Here is a 21434-nt window from a genome sequence, read left to right as displayed (position 1 = left end):
GCCTACAGTCTAATTTGACTTTAGAACTCAGATGCTACACATAATAAATGATTCAATACAAAGAACTACCAGTGAAGGCAATTACAATCAGAGCCCAATCAAAATAACTTTAACTGTTGAATGAATTAGTTTAAATTCCTTAGTTTAAGAGAATATAGATTGAATGCTTGGCCAGGAATCAGTAATAAAGAAAACTGATGGCCAGTATATCCATAAAAGATTGTCAAGTTGTGCCTGCAACTATTCATGTTGTTGACACTGGGCTGCATTGCTTTACCTGAAGACTACCATTTTTGGTCAAAGGAGCATTGATCCGTTTGAACTAAAATGACCCAATAACTTTTTTTGGAGCCCGAGACACTGCAGAACTATGCCTTTGGTTTGTCGTAACAGAGCACGTCGTCCCCATGCAACTCAGGTGGAAGAAAAAGGATAGCTGAAGTGTGAACAGAGGCATTAGCCTACCGCTGACTTTACGTCACTGACAATGACAAGTGCGTTTATCGCTTATCAGGGCTAATTTTACCCAGCCTCAGACCGTGTTGCTGGTTGTGCACTTTTCAGGAATCAAACAATATCTCCCCTGGACCCTTTTGGGCTGACTGTGTTGACCAGAGTGGACTCCATCATGTCCTTGATGTCCACTGTCAGGAGCACAGGGATGAATGCCACTAAATGGTCCGGGTTACTTTACTCAAATTAGAATTTTGGATATGTTTACCTAGCCACTGTCCCAAACCACTAACTTTCGCACTTTTAAATCAAAAACCAACAGGAAGTCAATATGTCTGATATAAGCATGTTTTAAATTGCAAGTATCCTCCAGACACAGCTAGCTGACTGAACTAGGGGGAATACAGCGTAGAACAATGGATTTCATAACGTTTACGTCAGCAGGAAAAAGAAAAAAAAAACTCACCAAGACTTGATCCTTGCCTGGCAGATCACTAGAACCCATACAGGGTGTCCGGACACTTTCCGCCAGCCAAGCTGTTAAGTAGTGGTGGGTAACGATGGAACCAATGCAGCCTGGTCCAAACCTGATTGCAACATGGTCACGAGGAACCTTCTCTCCATCAATGGCCTTTCCATTGGGTACAAGTTCAACACTGATATTACTCATTATCTTTGTCTCGGACAGCATGATCACACTGTTGAAGAGGGTGCCGTGTCAGAACAGACTGTTGGGGATGTCACACCTCAACAGAACAACGAGTGATAAGGTTACATAAAAGGGCTCTTTTCCATCCCTGCTATGCCAAATCTGCTGGATGCCAATGGCCTGACCACCAGTGCAGTGGACTCAAACAAAAGCTGGGCGCCTGCAATGGGGTCTTTCTCCACCCCTCCTTCACTGCTGGGTGAGAGACTGATAACTCACAGAGTATGAAGCACAGGAAGACCCTCTGTGCAATGAAAATAACCAGCACCACTGTTAGAAACCACCATCTCTGAAGGATGCTTATTTTGGGGCCAATTATTTAGGCTGAACAGCTGAACTCGCCCTGGCTGTCAATGAAAAGCATTCACCATTAAAGAACAACAAGGCCTCACACTTACTTAACTCTGGATTAAAAATTCAGCTTTGACACCTCCCCAAAAAGACGGCTAATGAAAAATGTAAGTTGAGAGAAATAAAAAGTCTACACTGGGACAAGGCGGAATCCATAACAGGACACCAACAGAAAAACATTGCCTTGAAACAGCTGGTGTTTTTTTAGGTTCTAAATAAAAAATCATTCAAGCAAACTATTGGATAACAGTAATACACATCTGTAACATTTCGGGCCTCTCCACCAGTATACTGGCAGGACCCATCATTCCATCTTTCCCCTCTGAAAATGGATGTCGTTTGTGGACTTGGCGGGAAGCCCTGCTGTACACTATAGTGCAAATTACCCATTTGACATGGCAAAACATGTCACCGCATGGATCTGCTCCACACATGACAGCAGAGCTGGAGAGGCGGGCTGTACAAGCTGTGGTCAGACTGGTCCTCAACTGGGTTAAAGATGTAAAACGTACAGTAGAGTTGTTTGCCGCCTCACCTCCACCACGAACAAGTGCTCCATTCAACGTCCTGAGAAAGAAGGCAGTGTGCTGATGGAGTCGTAGGGTATTTCAGGTGCCACTCCAGCAGGGAACGTCTGTACTTTGTCTATTCTGTCAAGGGTCATACTTGGCTTGCTGTCGATTCATTACCCAAATATGAAGTCTTTTCTGGACTTGGGGAGCAAAATGTTCCACACTGGAATATGTTATAAACTATGCTCAGCTGAGACAAAAGTTTGCACCAAAGTTAAGCTACTTCATTCAACTTGACTACTGGGAGGTTTCAATCATCACTTCATGCATCACTGCTATGTCATGCCAGTAAGATTGTGACATTGGATGCTAAAACAACAGTCCAGTACTATATAGGCATGCCCCTGTCTCAAACTAAAACTACAGGTGTCAGAAGTTGGATCCAAAATGACCAAAAAGAGGAAACTATCATTCTATTGAACTGATAATAGACAGGGGCTAAAGGGTGAAAATGAAATAGAATGGGAAAAAGGTACAGGCGATATTATACAAAACAGTGGAGAAGGACACAGACACCTATTTCTCAACACCTCTTCTCACCTTGGGAATGCATCTGGACACATTTGAGAGCCATTTCATGCAAAACAGATCTCAGATTCCCTTGGCTTAAGATGGTCCCTTGAGAACACTGATGAATGAAGGATACTGCCCATAACAAAACAAGCATATCATCACCCTGTGGGACCACCTTATGGGCAAATGTGGTATATTTAACGCTTATGACGTTACTCACTGTTCAGAAACCAGACAGAGTGAAAGGACTGTTTGTGTGAAGTTCATATCTGTGTATATGAAATTGCTGTCATTCACAAAGCCTAAATATAATTTTGCTGCTGTACCCTGTGAGGCTACAGTATATATAATATGTCACTAAGAAGATGATTTTATCCAAAGAGAGTTACAAAACAATGAGTGCATAAATTGAGTATGTAATCCCTGCAGGAATTTAACCATGACCTTGGTGTTGCTAGCACCACACTCCTACCAACTGTACCGGACAGTATATGAGGCATATTGTTCAATGCGATAAGATTGTCAGTAATTCCTTCAATGCCGTTCCTCTGAAGATTGTGCTTGCTTCATGTACAGACAAAAAGACACAAATCTGGCCTCGAGTGGATTTTCCAGACTTCTGTCTAGGGGTGAATATTTTCATCTTAGATTGTCCCAGTTTCCAGTCTATAAAATTATCCATCTCCCTAACCAATGCCTTGGACCCCATTTACGAGAGCAAGTCTCCAGCCAAATTCTTCACACAGACGTTGTGTGTTGGAGGCCGGGCTCCATTCACTCGCGGTTCTTGATTAAAGCAGAGCAGACATGCAAACGGTGCCGGTGACAGTCATGGACCGGGTTTCCATGGCCCGCATATCCTTTGCATTTTACTAAACGCTTATGTCATATTAAATAGGTTTAGTGCTGGTTTCTTGGCGTTTCAATTTTGTAACTGTAAGTAAACAACTCAAAAACTCTGAAGTCATCGATGCACTGCACTGAGAAGTACCGAGAACCTTTAATCAAATTCGGTAGTGTCTTGAAAACCTGAACAGATAGACAGTACAGTCAACAGTAGCCAAAGCTATATGCCTAGTGACTGTTTAGCCTAGCTAACCTTTCCCTTGTTAGAGAATTCAAAGAGTGAGAGAATTGAAACGTGTTTTCCTCTACTGCCATCTCCAGAGGCATGGGGGGGCTTAGGGTATGTTAGGGTATAGCTAGCATAGCTGAGCAACATGTAAAAAGATGAGAGGACTAGTTGCCACAGTGAGAACGGTCTCTGCTGACAGACTGATGCTTTAAATAGCGCAGACCAACAACACAGGGGCCACTAATACAGGGCCCTCTGTCTTTAGGGAGGGTTAGGTGACTTAGATCACACAAACCCGAGAACATTGTGTGCATGTTGATTTTACTGCTACAGGGTCAGCTATACCCGTCTATGACCGATCTTCTGTGAAGCTGTTGCTGAAGCCATTCTCAGAGAAGGGAAGCCAACCAAACATATCAAATTCAAGATTCAGAGGTACCTTTACGACACCAGAAGTACCTTTCTTTCCATTCAAGAAAATAAGCTTAATGAGCCTAAATTCAAAATGTCAACCTCAAAACTACCTTCTCAAAAAAGCAACAGTCAATACATTAATCAAAATCCTTCTATTAATCTTAAAGAGAAACACAGCTTTTCCTCATAGAATTAGAATGAAGACTAGGAAGCTTCTACTTCATAAACAGGATTGGTCTTGCACATGGCCAATCACATCCCAGTCTGGCTGAGGCTCAGCTCACACATCAAGGCCCTGGGGCCCCTGTGATACGATACTTTCCGATGCTCCTGTCGAAACGGAAACCCTCGTAAAAGTCTTCCGAGCGGCAAGAGTCAGAGGAGAAAATCTCATTAGGAAAACAAGTTAGCCTAAGCATTATCACAGCATCACCGATATTTATTTTGAATGGAACTAGGTCAAGCGTTTATACACCATCCTTTATGCTTAATCTCAGAGTAGGAGTGTTAGTGCTGATATAGGATCAGTTTTGCCTTTTTGATCAGAATGAATACGATTATATGGATGGGGGGGGACCTGATCCTAGATCAGCTCTCCTACTCTGAGACACTTTGTGAATACAGTCAGAGTCCTCCAAATTGCTTCTAATATACAAGGACGCCAGAAATAAATGTTGTCAATTAAGATTAAATGCATTATCAAGATACTATCATTAGGGTCTATCAAGCTTTAGGATACCTTGGTAGGCCTACTGATCATAGCAGAGAAGAACCTACTGTTTCAAAATCAGTTTTCCCACAGAAAAATGGAAACAGAAGCAACTAATTGCATAACATAGGCCTACTGTAGGTACAGAGGCACTGTGGAAAGTTATAGAACAGCAGGTAGAGGAAACTTGGAAATAATTGATTTTCTAAGTGATTAATATATCTTCCAAATCACTGTAAACTTGCAATGTGAAATAAATAACGGGACTCTGTGAAATGTGAAGAAAACATCTGTCTCGGAGCAAAAGGAAAAACATTCCTTAAAAATACGAGCTCCTGACAGATGGTATTATTGTGAAGCCATTTGAAGGGACCATGACAGACACGTTCATAACTGCGTGCGTGTGTGTGTGTGTATATCAAATCAAATTTATTTATATAGCCCTTCTTACATCAGCTGATATCTCAAAGTGCTGTACAGAAACCCAGCCTAAAACCCCAAACAGCAAGCAATGCATGTGTAGAAGCACCTGCATTGCGGGTGCTTCTACACCTTGTGGGTACCGGAAATATGTGTGTGTGTGTGTGTGTGTGTGTGTATCTAGCCCTGAGTGAGAGCATGTCGGACTCGGACAGTGTCCGAGTCCGACATGCTCTCACTCAGGGCTAGATACACACACACACACACACACACACACACACACACACACACACACACACACACACACACACACACACACACACACACACTTCCAGTAGAGAAAAACTTCCCCTTGCTTGAGACTACCCTTTCAAATAAATGACCGTGACACACAGAGGCATGCAAAGTAACAGGCTACTTGACCGCCAAAATAACGATTACCCTCCGAAGAGCCAACATACCTGTCCCATATGTCCAAAAGCTGGAACAGCGAGCTTCTCTCCCACTCCAATTTCGCTCACTTCACGAGCTCAGGGCATGCCCGGACCAGCATGCATTTGTAGTCTACTTGTGTGCTGCTATAGCCCCTTGCTTTAGCTACTGTCATTAAGTTCGCTAAATATTTTCATAAAGAAACTGATGAAACACTCAGGTGCAAAATCAAGGTGACTTCCAAAGATCGGGAGGACCAAGAGCAAGAGAGGGAGTGCGGTGATGTAGTGTCCACAACTAAAGAACCATTATGGAATCTGAAAAGACACGTATCTCGAAAGCATGATGGTGTACTTACTACGTGCACTTGCTAACGGAAAGGAATGAGGTGGGTAGCTAGCAAAGTGTGTCATTATAGCAAAGTATTTATAAACCAAAAATCTGATCTCGTAAAAGGTTGGTTGATTTTGGTTATATTATCTATAGAATAGGCTATCATTGATTTTGGCCCAATAGGCCTGACATATAACCTCTTTCAAGGAGCTTTCTGTTTTGATTGGGTTATTTTGCCTAAAAACCTTTAGGCCTACCTATATATTTTATTATTTGTTTTACTCTGCATCCCTGCCCAGCCTGGCCAGTGGCCCAAATGGTGTTTAGCATCCCTAGTGGCTCTGCAAGCACGGAGAAGTTATGCTCCGCTGCTGGCCTGCTCTCCAGGCACCATCTCATCAGCCACAGACTCTGGACAAATGTGTTTCTAAAAGTGAATAGGCCAAATAAGACATTTTTCATTTTATTTAATTGTAAGTAAGTGATATCCTATATGCACAATTTATAGACTATAATAATTGAATACGAAGAATGTTCATGCCAGCCTCGCGTGTCTCACTCACAAATGCTTCACCATTCATTTATTTATTTATTTGGAGGCTATAAACTTGAAATAATAGGCTAATAATAAAGCCTAAATAATTCATTTTCGTTTCTTCTGAACGATGCTTCTTAGGCTACATGTCTGGCTCCTGACTTGTTTAGAGTGTTTATATGCTGTTTAATATGACATGTAGCCTGTTTAGAGTGTTTATATGCTGTTTAATATGACATGTAGACTATTTGAAATGATGAGTGTTTCTTACTGTCACCTTTTCATGTTGTTTATTAAAATACTTTTCATTCAAATCATATGGTTTGGTTTTAATACTTCAAATCCAAATGATAGGTCCAGGTAATCACAAAATTGGTTAAATTGTGATTTTAATGAATGGAGCGAATTTGGAGCAGCAGTTTTTTCCCCTGTTTGCATGGAGCATATTTTAGCGGGGCGGTTGTAAAGGACGTGGAGCGCCGGAGGGGAGCATAAGCATCGTTCAGTGAACGATGAGCGGGATTTCTGACCACACAACTCCGCACACATACTCTGGTCCAAGTACACAACATCGCTGAGGTGCAAATTCTTTACGAGCTCAGAGATTGTGCTCTTGCGCATAAGAGGAACAGTTATTCAGCAGAAACCACAACAACCATGTTGGTCCCTTTTATAAACTCCTTGAGATATGGAAGAGACCTTACTTGTTTAACAAAATAATACTGGAACAATACTGTATCCACATAAGCCTTTTGCTAAATGCTTAATTCTAATAAGAGTTAGGGTGCACAGTAAGTCAAAATTAAATCCACTCACACAGTCAATCTTCTGAAAAGGTCCATTTCGAAATGATAGGTTCCTGATTTCCATATGTTCTGATATACAGTACTAGATATGGGAGGTCAGTGGCTGACTGGTAAGTGGTGGCAGATATCAACTAGTTTTGGTGGACTTGTGCTCTATGGCTGTCCATGCCATAGAAATAGAATGGAGTAGAGTAATAATTATATTTCTATGGTCCATGCATCAGTACAGTACCTGTCAATGAGGGTTCCAAACAGCAGCCGGATAGTCTTCCGGATGTTGTCGGTGCACAGCCAGCTCCACTGGTCCTTCATCAGCAGACACATGATGTCTAGGGCCACGTCAGCCAGAGCCGTCTCCGCCACTGTGGACAGTACCACAAAACACACTTCAAATACACACACACATATAAATGACACGCATGCACACACATGCACACTTTACAAAGTAGCCCACATTCTTGAAACAAGCACATTAAACACCATAGGTTTGAAGCCTTGTGTATGTATCACTATTTACCATGCATTAGCAGTGGTCCAAAGTACAATTATTTAGAGAAAGCAACTGCATCTCAGTTTTCAACCAAAAACACTAAATAACATTCTGGCTATGAAATATGAAAATCTCAAAACACTAAAGCCTCATGTAAGTGTTGGATTTTTTATTTTATTTATTTATTTCACCTTTATTTAACCAGGTAAGCTAGTTGAGAACAAGTTCTCATTTACAGCTGCGACCTGGCCAAGATAAAGCAAAGCGACAGAAACAACACAGAGTTACACATGGAATAAACAACCGTACAGTTAATAACACAATAGGACAAAAAAGAAAGTCTATATACAGTGTGTGTAAATGACATGAGGTGGTAAGGCAATAAATAGGCCCTAGTAGCAAAGTAATTACAATTTATCAAATTAACACTGGAGTGATAGATGAGCAGACAATGATGAGCAGATGATGGTGTGTAAGTAGTGATACTGGTGTGCAAAAGAGCAGCAAAGTAAATAAAAACAATATGGGGGATGAGGTAGATTGGGTGGGCTATTTACAGATGGACTATGTACAGCTGCAGCGATCGGTTAGCTGATGTTTAAAGTTAGCGAGCTGATGTTTAAAGTTAGCGAGGGAAATGTAAGTCTCCAGCTTCAGCGATTTTTGCAATTCGTTCCAGTCACTGGCAGCAGAGAACTGGAAGGAAAGGCGGCCAAAGTAGGTGTTGGCGATGACCACAGTATGTCAACATTATTGGCAAAATTTGTCAGATGAAATCTGTAAAAAGGAAAAAAAAACTATGATACACACAATGTCAAACATTGACACAACCAGTAACCTCTTGCTCCTGGACAGATTTCTCAGCATAGACCAAAAAAATACCCCCAACAAATGTTTGCCAATACTTCCCTCTAGTGTTGACATTATAGTACTGCACGGGTATGCTGGTCACATCATTCAGGTTAACTTTTCAACCTTGAAATGTTTTGGAGTGATCTGGATGTTTCAGACCTGTCTGGTCAGTGAGAGTGAGCCAGACGGCTCACCATAAAAGTCTGGCCCACATCTGAAACGCATCTCCTTCAGACAAGACAATGAGCAGACTTTAAACATGGAAGCCCTAGCAATTTGGATTCAATTAAAAAGGGACATGCTCATTCCAATGTCAAGTCGTGGGAGATAGTTTCCATATGAAGTCAATGAAATCACATTTTTTTTCTAAGGCCATTCACTGGATCGGAGACATACAATAGACTGCTGGTCTTCCATGTGTGGAGATAGAAGTAATAAGCAAGATCAGTTAGAGGACCTAAACCTTCTGTCCACATTCTAAAACACTGAATATTCATAGACCGGGCCAGAAACTGAACTTAAACCAAGTAAGAAAAGTAGCAAATCCTGTTTTTATGTACAGTAAAAAACAGCATTTCACAATGAATGAGCCATCCAAGTTCAGTCTGGAGTGGAAGATGTGGGCGGAATTGTGCTTCCCCCTGACTTCACAGTCACGCCACTCTGTCCGTCTGTCTGTCTGTCCACACAGTAAGAAGCATGCATTCACGCACGTACAAAAAGACACTGCCGGGATGAACAGAAAGCGGTCATGACATAAAGATCCATTATCACAAGCCAAGATTTTTGTATGAACGTAGTTCCTGTATTGAACTAACGGGGCAATGAACAATATTGTGAGAGGCGTCATTGTGTAAGTTTACGCACCCACCACTACTAAAATATCCACATTCTTTGCACAGTCCTTACCAGAGTCTTGAATGGATGCACCTGGTAAATTATTCCGTGTGCACCCACAGCCTCCAACTTCTCCTCTGAGGCCTGGACAGCCTTCCCTCTCAGTCTCTGCGTCACACATCACCGCTAGTTCCTGCTCCTTAATAAAGGCCTCTAGGCCAGCAACCGACAGGCCGTTAAACCCCTGCAAAAAGAGAAGCATGACAAACATTCATGTGTTTAAGGATTAAAAACTCTTATAACAAGATTTCATGCAACAATCGTCACTGTAGACGAGAGACCACAGCACAGTGAAGTACTTACTGTGCTCCCCTCATCTAAGCAGTATAGCACTTTAGGCCTCATGTCAGACACATTAAGGACTGGGGTGATTTTGCTGGAGAACCTTAGCCGGGACCTGTAAACAGACACACATATCAAACTTTATTTATAGAACAATTCATTTCACAAAATGTCATGCGCATTTCATAATTAAATAATGTATACATATATACACACATATCTATCCATCCACACACACACACACACATACCGAGTGTACAAAACATTAAGAACAACTTCCTCATATTGAGTTGCACCCCCTTTTGCCCTCAGAACAGCCTCAATTCCTCAGGGCATGGTCTCTACAAGGTGTTGAAAGCGTTCCACAGGAATGCTGGCCCATGTTGACTCCAATGCTTCCCACAGTTGTGTCAAGTTGGCTGGATGTCCTTTGGGTGGTAGATCATTCTTGATACACACGGGAAACTGTTGAGCGTGACAAACCCAGCAGCGTTGCAGTTCTTGACACACTCAAACCGATGTGCCTGGCACCTACTACCATACCCTGTTCAAAGGAACTTCACCCTCCGAATGGCACTTTACCCTCTGAATGGCATACAGACACAATCCTTGTCACAATTGTCTCAGAGCTTAAAAATCCTTCATAAACCTGTCTCCTCCCCTTCATCTACACTCATTGAAGTGGATTTAACAGGTGACATCAATAAGGGATCATATCCTTCACCTGGATTCACCTGGTCAGTCTGTCATGGAAAGAGCAGGTGTTCATAATGTTTTGTACACTCAGTGTAAATATTCAGGGTTGGACGGATTACTTGAAAAATGTAATTACAGATTACATGACAATAAATGTAATTTGTAAAACAATCCATTGGATTAATCAAATTGAGTAATGTAATCTGATTACTTTTGGATTAACGCCTTGGTAAATCAGCATCTGCCTCGTCAGTTTATCTTGCAGAACAATCAGTTCCCTCTAAAGCTTAGTGTAAGCTTCCCAGTCGAAACAGTTCAAGCATATATTATGACAACATTTTGGGATGTTTTGGTGTTTGGCAGAAGTTTTTTGGGCTGTTTGAGCACACAAAATGTTGTCTTGAAGCTTGTCGAAGTTCGGTAGCCGAAGTCTTCACCCCTTTGTCAGTGATTGGTCAACACTTGGGATTCTTCAATGATGTGTTGTCATTCAACGACAGACGACTAGTTTTCATGCAAATCTTTTCACCTGAGAAATACTGCATCAAACATCTTAGCTAGATGTACAATTATTTGACTAAGACCTCCAAGGAAAAAACATCAAAATGAATTACAAATTTATTGAGTTATCTTAGATTCATTTTATTTTGAGGAAGTGTACTGGCTATGTTGTTGATACAGCATCTCAAGAGGGACAAAAGCAAAGGAATTTTAACGGCGTATGCGAGCAGACGTTCAATTCGCCTAGCCGAGCTCTGCTAGGAGCAAACTGACCTTATATATGCAGACACCTTTACTCTGCCCACTCAACCCAAGAATCCTTGGGAAAGTGCTGGCTCAACTTTTTAATGCATCTTCTTGATGAAATGGCTACACTAAAACGTCAGCGTTACTGTCAAGTTCCAGGAAAAGCTTTTCCAACGCTCATTCTTTGATTGTGAAATGATGGGCCTACATCCTCCCACCAAATTGTGGCAAGCAAAATAGGAAATGGTCATGTCTGGCCCTCCCTTCATGTAACAGTCTGGTATGACTTCAAAGACAGACAGATAGTGGAAATGAGTTCACTGAAATCTACCTGAAACTTGAGATTTAGCAGAGTAGTGGTTTGTCATATTTTTAATGCCAGTTATTTGGAAGTGAACAGGGTGTTGACTAATCAAAAAGAAACTTTAGACAAACTTTTTTGTGACTATTTTTGGGTGAAAAACATTTCTGTGAAACGAAACCAAGCAGATTTCAAAATAGATTAGAACAGAAAGGAAAAGCTTCCATTCCCACTGAAAGGTGACTTCTAAGTAGTGTGGCTCAAAACAGCTTTCAAAGATCTGCCATTTCTGTGTGTTTGAGGCAAACACTTAGAGCCCAAATCTTGATATTAGAAGAAGTAATGCAATATGAAATCAGCTGTTTTTAAGAATGTCATTGTAATCCAATTATACATTTAAAAAATGTAATCAGGCCTGATTACAGTTACATTAGAAAATGTATGTGATTACCTAATACATGTAATCCGTTACTTTCCAACTCTGATTCTATTATTGAGACACCATTTATTGTATTGTTCTACAGAAGGAGGAGTTCATTTGACTTACTTGTTTTTCTTATCTGAGGAAGGCTTTCCCTCAGAGTCTCCGTCCATGTCTTCTGTAGGGCTCTGTAGCTCTGAGCGAGGAAACGCCGTCTTCAAGGTATCCACAATCTACAGAGCCATTTGTTCACACAGTTACATTCCCCTACGTATTTACTGTATTTGCACAGTGAAACAAAAACATTTAATTTGGCTCTATATTGCAGCATTTTGGATTTGAGATCCAATGTATTATATGAAGCGACAGTGTATAATGTCACCTCTTATTTGAGAGTATTTTCATTCATATCTGTTTAACCGTTTAGAAATGAACGCACTTTATGTATCTTGTCCCCCTATTATAATGTATTAAATGTAGTAAAAAGTGTAGTATTTTGTCCCATATTCCTACCTCGCAATGACTATATTAAGCTTGTGACTCCACAAACTTGTTGGATGCATCTGCAGTTTGTTTTGGTTATGTTTCAGATAATTTTGTGCCTAATATAAATGAATGGTAAATCATGTAGTGTCATTTTGGACTCACTTTTACTGTAAATAAAAATATTTGATGTTTCTGAACACTACATTGATGTGTATGCTACCATGATTACAGATAATCGGGAATGGAACGTGAATATTGAAAAAATATTCTAACTTCTCACCATTATCAATTACAGGGGAGGTAAAATGTTTGGGGATGCGATATTGATGCCTCTAAGTTCCTCACTCTCCTTATTGAGGTTTTCTGTACAGCATCTCCTTGTTTCTAATGCATACAGGCCTAGTTAATTAAAGTGATTATCAATAACACATACCTTGTCTATGTGTGATACGATGAACGGCTTCTTGACAAAGGCAATTCTTGCATCTGTATTAAGAGCAAGGAACTCCTGCATTTCTTCACTGTTGGCAGTTTCGGGTATAGCACAAAGTTGCTGAAAAATATGGGAAATGAGTGTTAGTTTTCAAGTAACAATAAAATAACATGTTATTTGTCACATGCTTCGTAAACAACAGGTGTAGACTAACAGTGAAATGCTTACTTTCTGTTAGTCTACACCTGTTGTTTATGAAGCACGTGACGAATAAAATAGTATTTGACTGTGTAATGTCATGAACACTGATATGTTAATTCATCCAAATAAATTCAACTCAGATCTACAGTTGAAGTCGGAAGTTTACATACACTTAGGTTGGAGTCATTAAAACTTGTTCTTTAACCACTCCACAAATTTCTTGTTAACAAACTATAATTTTGACAAGTCGGTTAGGACATCTACTTTGTGCATGACACAAGTCATTTTTCCAACAATTGTTTACAGACAGATTATTTCACTTATAATTCAATCACAATTCCAGTGGGTCAGAAGTTTACATACACTAAGTCAACTGTGCCTTTAAACAGCTTGGAAAATTCCAGAAAATTATGTAATGGCTTTAGAAGCTTCTGATAGGCTAATTGACAACATTGGAGTCAATTGGAGGTGTACCTGTGAATGTATTTCAAGGCCTACCTTAAAACTCAGTGCCTCTTTGCTTGACATCATGGGAAAATCAAAAGAAATCAGCCAAGACCTCAGAAAATAAACTGTAGACCTCCACAAGTCTGGTTCATCCTTGGGAGCAATTTCCAAATGCCTGAAGGTACCACGTTCATCTGTACAAACAATAGTATGCAAGTATAAACACCATGGGACCACGCAGTCGTCACACCGCTCAGGAAGGAGACACGTTCTGTCTCCTAGAGATGAACGTACTTTGGTGCGAAAAGTGCAAATCAATCCCAGAACAACAGCAAAGGACCTTGTGAAGATGCTGGAGGAAACGGGTACAAGATTATCTATATCCACAGTAAAACGAGTCCTATATCGACATAACCTGAAAGGCCACTCAGCAAGGAAGAAGCCACTACTCCAAAACCGGCATAAAAAAGCCAGACTACGGTTTGCAACTGCACATGAGGACAAAGATCGTACTTTTTGGAGAAATGTCCTCTGGTCTGATGAAACAAAAACAGAACTGTTTGGTCATAATGACCACCGTTATGTTTGGAGGAAATAGGGGGAGGCTTGCAAGCCGAAGAACACCATCCCAACCATGAAGCACGGGGGTGGCAGCATCATGTTGTGGAGGTGCTTTGCTGCAGGAGAGACTGGTGCACTTCACAAAATAGATGGCATTATGAGGATGGAAAATTACGTGGATATATTGAAGCAACATCTCAAGACATCAGTCAGGAAGTTAAAGCTTGGTGGCAAATGGGTCTTCCAAATGGACAATGACCCCAAACATAGTTCCAAAGTTGTGGCAAAATGGCTTAAGGACAACAAAGTCAAGGTATTGGAGTGGCCATCACAAAGCCCTGACCTCAATCCTATAGAACATTTGTGGGCAGAACTGAAAAAGCGTGTGCGAGCAAGGAGGCCTACAAACCTGACTCAGTTACACCAGCTCTGTCAGGAGGAATGGGCCAAAATTCACCCAACTTATTGTGGGAAGCTTGTGGAAGGCTACCCGTAACGTTTGACCCAAGTTAAACAATTTAAAGGCAGTGCTACCTAATATCAAATCAAATTTATTTATATAGCCCTTCTTACATCAGCTGATATCACAAAGTGATGTACAGAAACCCAGCCTAAAACCCCAAACAATGCAGGTATAGAATTAATTAATACTAATTGAGTGTGTGTAAACTTCTGACACACTGGGAATGTGATGAAAGAAGTAAAAGCTGAAATAAATCACTCGCTCTACTATTATTCTGACATTTCACATTCTTAAAATAAAGTGGTGATCCTAACTGACCTAAGACAGGGAATTTTTACTAGGATTAAATGTCAGGAATTGTGAAAAACTGAGTTTAAATGTATTTGGCTAAGGTGTATGTAAACTTCCGACTTCAACTGTATATGGCAATGAGAAAAATTACATTAAAGTGTATAATACATGCCGTTTACAAAGTATAAAACTAACAAAAAAAAATATTGTTTTAATTCCCAAGGCTTGAGTTAATATGTTACCAACCTTGAGGAAAGTCTCGAGCAGCCCTTTCCTGGCCTCAACTTTGTCACTGTCCATGTTACCGAACGGCAAGTCTGGAAATATTTTCTTTGGTCCTTTCACATCTAAACCATGTTAGTGAGATCAGTTAGAAGCTGTAAGAAAGACACCCAGTCTAGTTCCACATGACACATGGAACTAAAACGCCTGCCATTGTTCAGATAACAATACTTACTTTTGATGAGTTTTCGCAAGTCTGATTTCTCCTCCAAGCGGGTCTGTAGGTTGAGAAACTCACTATATCGCCGGTTGACCGTGTGATAGGCAACTGGCTGGATGGACCCTGGGATATTAGAGTCCATTGCTGTTTCATACTGAAAGACATATGTTTTAGCACAAAACAAACTAGATTAATATAGACAAAAATAATCTCGAAACGTCCATTTCCACTACTTACCTTTTCTTTCCTCTACTCGGTGTTCTCGCCTTAAGACCATAACACCTCATCAATGATCAGAATAAGTTGTTTTTGCAGCGTATATGAAGGCATATGTAACCTAGCCTATTCAAACCACCAACATGTAATGTTCTCCATACTGTTCTCCATACATTAAACAACAAACAGATTCACCTTGCAATAAGAACTCACCTTGACCGTGTAGAGAGTGTACGGGTGCGAGCCGGTGCCACGGTGCTCCTTGGCCGTGATGGTCCCAGGGATTCGAAGGTTCTGGATAATGATTGGGCCTTCAGGGCTGCTGAGGGGCTCGAAGCTGAAGGAGGGCAGGGGCGCCATGGGGGAGGAGGTCTGCAGAGGGCCGCTCACCGACGCCGTCAGCCCGTTGGAGTGGCAGCCCACTGCCAGGTCCACGCTCAGCAGCTCTCTCTCTGGGCTAGTGCCGCTGTCCCTCATCTCCAGGTCCTGGAGGCTGCTGAAACTCGAGGGAACGTCCTCCATCGTGGTGCACAACACGTTAGCGAAGGCTTCGGGGTGATCCTGTTGTTCAGAGACCAGGACTTTGGGGGAGGAAGTGACCTCGGCTAGGCCAGGGTAAACCCGGAGGTCATCCTCCAGATCCATGACGCTGCTGATGTCAGTGGGTGTGGCACACTCTCGAAACCGGTCCGACAGCGCTTCCTCTGCACCAATCAGAACCAGGGACTCCATTGAGCTCCTCTTGAAATCTGTCAGAGGAGAGTCCAGGTCTGAGTCGGTCTCTTGGTAGAACGGGTTGGATTTGACTGGTCTAAGGTAGTCTATTGGGCAGATACCAATGTACTGTCTAGCTTGTTGAGGCTCTTCTTCCTCTATATTATTCTGAGGGCAGTACAATTCTGCCGAGTCGATAATATCGTAAGCAGCCAACTCAGGTGTGGCAGCCTCTGTGTCGTTAGGTGTTTCTGATAGGATCCTTAAGGGTAAAGAGCAAGGGACCTGAACGTCTTGCTGGGGCTGATCCTGTTCTAAGACAGTGAGATGTGGCAGTGATGGTGTTTTTGGTGGTTCTGAGGCTTCGGGGGCTTGCATACTTGACTTGGTGAAAACGGAAACGATTAACAGGTTCAGCCAGTCTGGATCCGATAGTTTCGTAATGAAGGGGAGAAGGACATTGCATGTGATGAGCTCTCCGACTACAAACCTTCCCGTTCGGGTTTCCAGGTGAGGGGGTGGGACAAGGACATGCAGCAGCAGGTCAACAATAGCCCTGGCGTAGTTCACCTCCATGGCCGAACTCTTCACAGCAGGGTGAGTTGTGCAGACCCGGGAGTATGCTTTCCAGAGGCTGTTCTCTCCATCCGGTTGCTTCTTCAGCTCGGCCATGACTTCTTTGGCTCTCAAGTAGCTCTGAAGGTGGCCGCCACACAGGTCCAAAACCCTCTGGGTCAGGACCTTCCTGTCCACTCTTCTTGACCGATTCTTCAGCTCCATCGCCATGGAGTACATGGCACTTTGCACCTCGACCTCAAAGTGCCGCTCCGAGGACACTATGCAGTACCAGGAGGACACAAAGTCTCTGATTATCTTGCGCACGGTGGTCTGTATCTCGTGGTCTAGCTGCCGCTCACTCTCAGGCGAAGGAGGGACCCTTTCCAATGTGATGAACCTCTCTAGGTGAACAACGCTGTTGGAGTCCAGGACAGCCTGAGATCCCAGCCAGCCTCCCATGACCACCAGGAGGCTGGTGAAGACACACAGCAGCCATACATTCACCAGTAAATGGAAAAGAATCAGCCATGTCAGAAGAGCTCCAAAGCCCAGTAGGCTCCTCTGACCCAGTAGCTCCGCCATGGTCCACTGAATTGGGCCAACAGTCTCGGACTGAGTGTGAGACATGGCTCTTCATATGACTTTTATATTCAGTGTCTACGAAAATAAATAACATAAGTAACGTTAAATTAACTTCACATTATTTACCTGGCAACACAGACCTAGCTAGTGAATTTATTATCTGTGATAAACTACATTTCTTCTCTGCAACCTACAGGAAGAATTGGTATTATTGCCTGGTTAGCTAGCTAGCTACCGGTGCTAGGTTAGCTGAGTAGCTCTGGCTAGTAGCAGCCAGTGGAGTGGACCTAGCTAGCTAGTTAACGTTATACTAGCTAACGTTAGCTACTGTACTAAACTAACTAGCTTGTTGCCATGTAAAAGTGACAATCCAAATAGCTAGCTTCATCTAACGATTTTGTAATGACACATTGACTTTACAATTAACTGATGACATGTTCTATTATATTATTGATATGATGAGATGTCTGGTTATTCGTGGTGGGGGTGGGAAGCTAATGTTAGTTTGCTAGCCGGGTCGTCTTTCCTTTCGTTAGCTTGCTACAGTAACGTTAGCTAGCTAGCCAAGCTAAATTACCCTTGCGAAATTTACCTTAGTCAAACTTACCCCTAGCTTGATGTTCCGGAAAGTACGACAAGTAAAATGATACAAGCAGTCATGGCAACTGTATCACTTGCAAGAAGCTGGCAACGTCTTGTTTTCTTTTTTTGACAGCTCCATCAGTTTGTTTACTTCCCGTATCTCTTGACCAGGGTTGCCAGGTCAACAAAAATTCAAGTCAATGACGTCTCAAAACCGATGCAAATGTTTCTGTCCACAGCGAGAGTTGCCACATTAATCCAATAAACCATTCTCCATAACGCTATGGAACGAATTAAGGAATGTCGGTTTTCCATCCAAATAAGAATTATTCCGAGCTTAAATATACAGTACCAGTCAAAAGTTTGAACACGCTTTCTCATTCAAGGGTTTTTCTTTATTTGTACTATTTTCTACATTGTAGAATAATAGTGAAAACATCAGAACTATGAAATAATATGGAATCAAACTTTAAACAAATCCAAATATATGTTATATTTGAGATTCTTCAAAGTAACCACCCCTTTGCCTTGATGACAGCTTTGCACACTCTTGTTATTCTCTCAACCAGTTTCATGAGGAATGCTTTTCCAACTGTCTTTAATGAGTTCCCACAAATGTCAAGCACTTGTTGGCTGTTTTTCCTTCACTCTGAGGTCCAACTCATCCCAAACCATCTCAATTGGGTTAAGGTCCCACCGTACCTTCTCCGCTATGCAATCTGGTTTCAGAGCTGGTCATGGGTGCACCTCAGCCACGCTCAAGGTCCTAAACGACATCATAACCGCCATCGATAAGAGACATTACTGTGCAGCCATATTCATCGACCTGGCCAAGGCTTTCGACTCTGTCAATCACCACATTCTTATTGGCAGACTCGACAGCCTTGGTTTCTCAAATGATTGCCTCGCCTGGTTTACCAACTACTTCTCTGATAGAGTTCAGTGTGTCAAATCGGAGGGCCTGTTGTCCGGACCTCTGGCAGTCTCTATGGGGGTGCCACAGGGTTCAATTCTCGGGCCATTCTCTTCTCTGTATACATCAATGATGTTGCTCTTGCTGCTGGTGATTCTCTGATCCACCTCTATGCAGACGACACCATTCTGTATACTTCTGGCCCCTCTTGGACACTGTGTTAACTAACCTCCAGACGAGCTTCAATGCCATACAACTCTCCTTCCGTAGCCTCCAACTTCTCTTAAATACAAGTAAAACTAAATGCATGCTATTCAATCGATCACTGCACGCACCTGCTCGCCCGTCCAGCATCACTACTCTGGACGGCTCTGACTTAGAATACGTGGACAACTACAAATACCTAGGTGTCTGGTTAGACTGTAAACTCTCCATCCAGACTCACATTAAGCATCTCCAATCCAAAATTAAATCTAGAATCGGCTTCCTATATCGCAACAAAGCATCCTTCACTCATGCTGCCAAACATACCCTCGTAAAACTGACCATCCTACCAATCCTCGACTTCGGTGATGTCATCTATAAAATAGTCTCCAACACTCTACTCAACAGATTGGATGCAGTCTATCACAGTGCCATCTGTTTTGTCACCAAAGCCCCATATACTACCCACCATTGCGACTTGTACGCTCTCGTTGGTTGGCCCTCGCTTCATACTCGTCGCCAAACCCACTGGCTACAGGTTATCTACAAGTCTCTGCTAGGTAAAGCCCCATCTTATCTCAGCCCACTGGTCACCATAGCAGCACCCACTCGTAGCACACACTCCAGCAGGTATATCTCACTGGTCACCCCCAAAGCCAATTCCTCCTTTGGTCGTCTTTCCTTCCAGTTTTCTGCTGCCAATGACTGGAACGAACTGCAAAAAAAATGTTTTTGTCTTGTCAGATATCCACTATGATTAGATAATACTTTTTAAAAAAACAGTCAAATTAACAGTGATAATTAAACTGATATTCCACGTGTTTGGGTTAGGTATAGAGAGGCAATTGAGTGTGCATAGTAGGTAGCTGTTAAGGTAGCCTGGGCCCTGTAGCATTGTGATGGCATTGTTTACATGACATGATGTATTCTATTGCTATACTAATGTCCTTTAGCAATGTTCAGTTGTTTGGCGGCTGCTCAGATTACCTGAGAAAATGTGCCACACAGGAAATCAATGTGGCACAATGAAGTGTGGAAAATGTCTATGAACTCAAATGCTAATCTGTCGACTATATCCACTGCCAGTAAAAAGCCATCTAGGCAAATGTCAACGTTTTAATCATGTGTCAGTCAAGGAAGTGTTTTGCTCATTGTTCAAATAACCACATGGTGCCTTATTACAATATGTGAAGAATGTGACCAATATTGTTGTGTAAATTTCAGCTACCCACAACAATGAGGTCCTTTAAAAAATTTTAAATGAAGCCATGTCATTCATTGTCAAGATTAATGGGGATTAATATCTAAACTTTCACACTGAGTAAAAGATAAAGAACAAGAAGCATGAAGACAAGGCCAGAAACAACCCCTAGCTCCTACAGTACCAGTCAAAAGTTTGGACACACCTACTCATTCAAGGATTTTTCTTTATTTTGACTATTTTCTACACTGTAGAATAATAGTGAAGATATCAACACTATGAAATAACACATATGGAATCATGTAGTAACCAAAAAAGTGTTAAACAAATCAAAATATATTTTATATTTAAGATCCTTCAAAGTATTCACCCTTTGCCTTGATGAGAGCTTTGCAAACTATTGGCATTCTCTAAACCAGCTTCATGAGGTAGTCACCTGAAACGCATTTAAATTGACAGGTGTGCCTTGTTAAAAGTTAATTTGTGGAATTTCTTTCCATCTTAATGCGTTTGAGCCAATCAGTTGTGTTGTGACAAGGTAGGGGGGTATAAAGAAGATAGTCCTATTTGGTAAAAGACCAAGATCATATTAACAGCTTAAAATAGAAAAGCAAAACAACAGTCCATCATTACTTTAAGACATGAAGGTCAGTCAATGCGGAAAATTTAAAGAACTTTCCAAGTTTCATCAAGCACTATGATGAAACTGGCTATCATGAGGGCCACCACAGGAAGACCCAGATTTACCTCTGCTGCAGAGGATACATTCATTGGAGTTAACTGCACCTCAGATTGCAGCTCAAATAAATGCTTCACAGAGTAACAGACACATCTCAACATCAACTGTTCCGAGGAGACTGTGTGAATCAGGCCTTCATGGTCGAATTGCTGCAAAGGAACCACTACTAAAGGACACCAAAAATAAGAAGAGACTTGCTTAGGCCAAGAAACATGAGCAATGGACATTAGACCGGTGGAAATCTGTCCTTTGGTCTGACATTAGGTTTTTAACCTCTGTGTCTTTGTAAGATGCACAGTAGGTGAACGGATGATCTCCGCATGTGTGGTTCCCACCGTGAAGCATGGAGGAGGTGTGATGGTGTGGGGTCACTTTGCTGGTGACACTGTCAGT

The 21434-nt window shown here is 41.9% G+C and overlaps 1 protein-coding gene across 2 annotated transcripts in view; it reads right to left on the bottom strand.

Moving 5' to 3' along the window:
* snx19b (sorting nexin 19b) overlaps window positions 1-18224 on the bottom strand; it is a 31544-nt gene extending 13320 nt beyond the window's left edge. The window contains exons 1-9 of one of the 2 annotated variants that reach the window (XM_029772852.1): window positions 18010-18223; window positions 15762-17477; window positions 15348-15486; window positions 15137-15237; window positions 12928-13047; window positions 12135-12241; window positions 9865-9958; window positions 9574-9745; window positions 7555-7684 (exon numbers count right to left, since the gene is read on the bottom strand). In XM_029772852.1, coding sequence (XP_029628712.1) covers window positions 7555-7684; window positions 9574-9745; window positions 9865-9958; window positions 12135-12241; window positions 12928-13047; window positions 15137-15237; window positions 15348-15486; window positions 15762-17447 — 2549 coding nt within the window. In that variant the 5' untranslated portion in view covers window positions 17448-17477; window positions 18010-18223. Of the gene's footprint in view, window positions 1-7554; window positions 7685-9022; window positions 9391-9573; window positions 9746-9864; window positions 9959-12134; window positions 12242-12927; window positions 13048-15136; window positions 15238-15347; window positions 15487-15761; window positions 17478-18009 lie in introns of those variants that run through there. The other variant, XM_029772853.1, reaches the window with a different exon arrangement.
* Window positions 18225-21434: the final 3210 nt, after the last annotated feature.

Source organism: Salmo trutta, chromosome 13 (genome assembly GCF_901001165.1).
Source record: "Salmo trutta chromosome 13, fSalTru1.1, whole genome shotgun sequence".
Taxonomy (NCBI): Eukaryota; Metazoa; Chordata; class Actinopteri; order Salmoniformes; family Salmonidae; genus Salmo; species Salmo trutta.
This window is presented reverse-complemented; position numbering and strand designations above follow the sequence as displayed.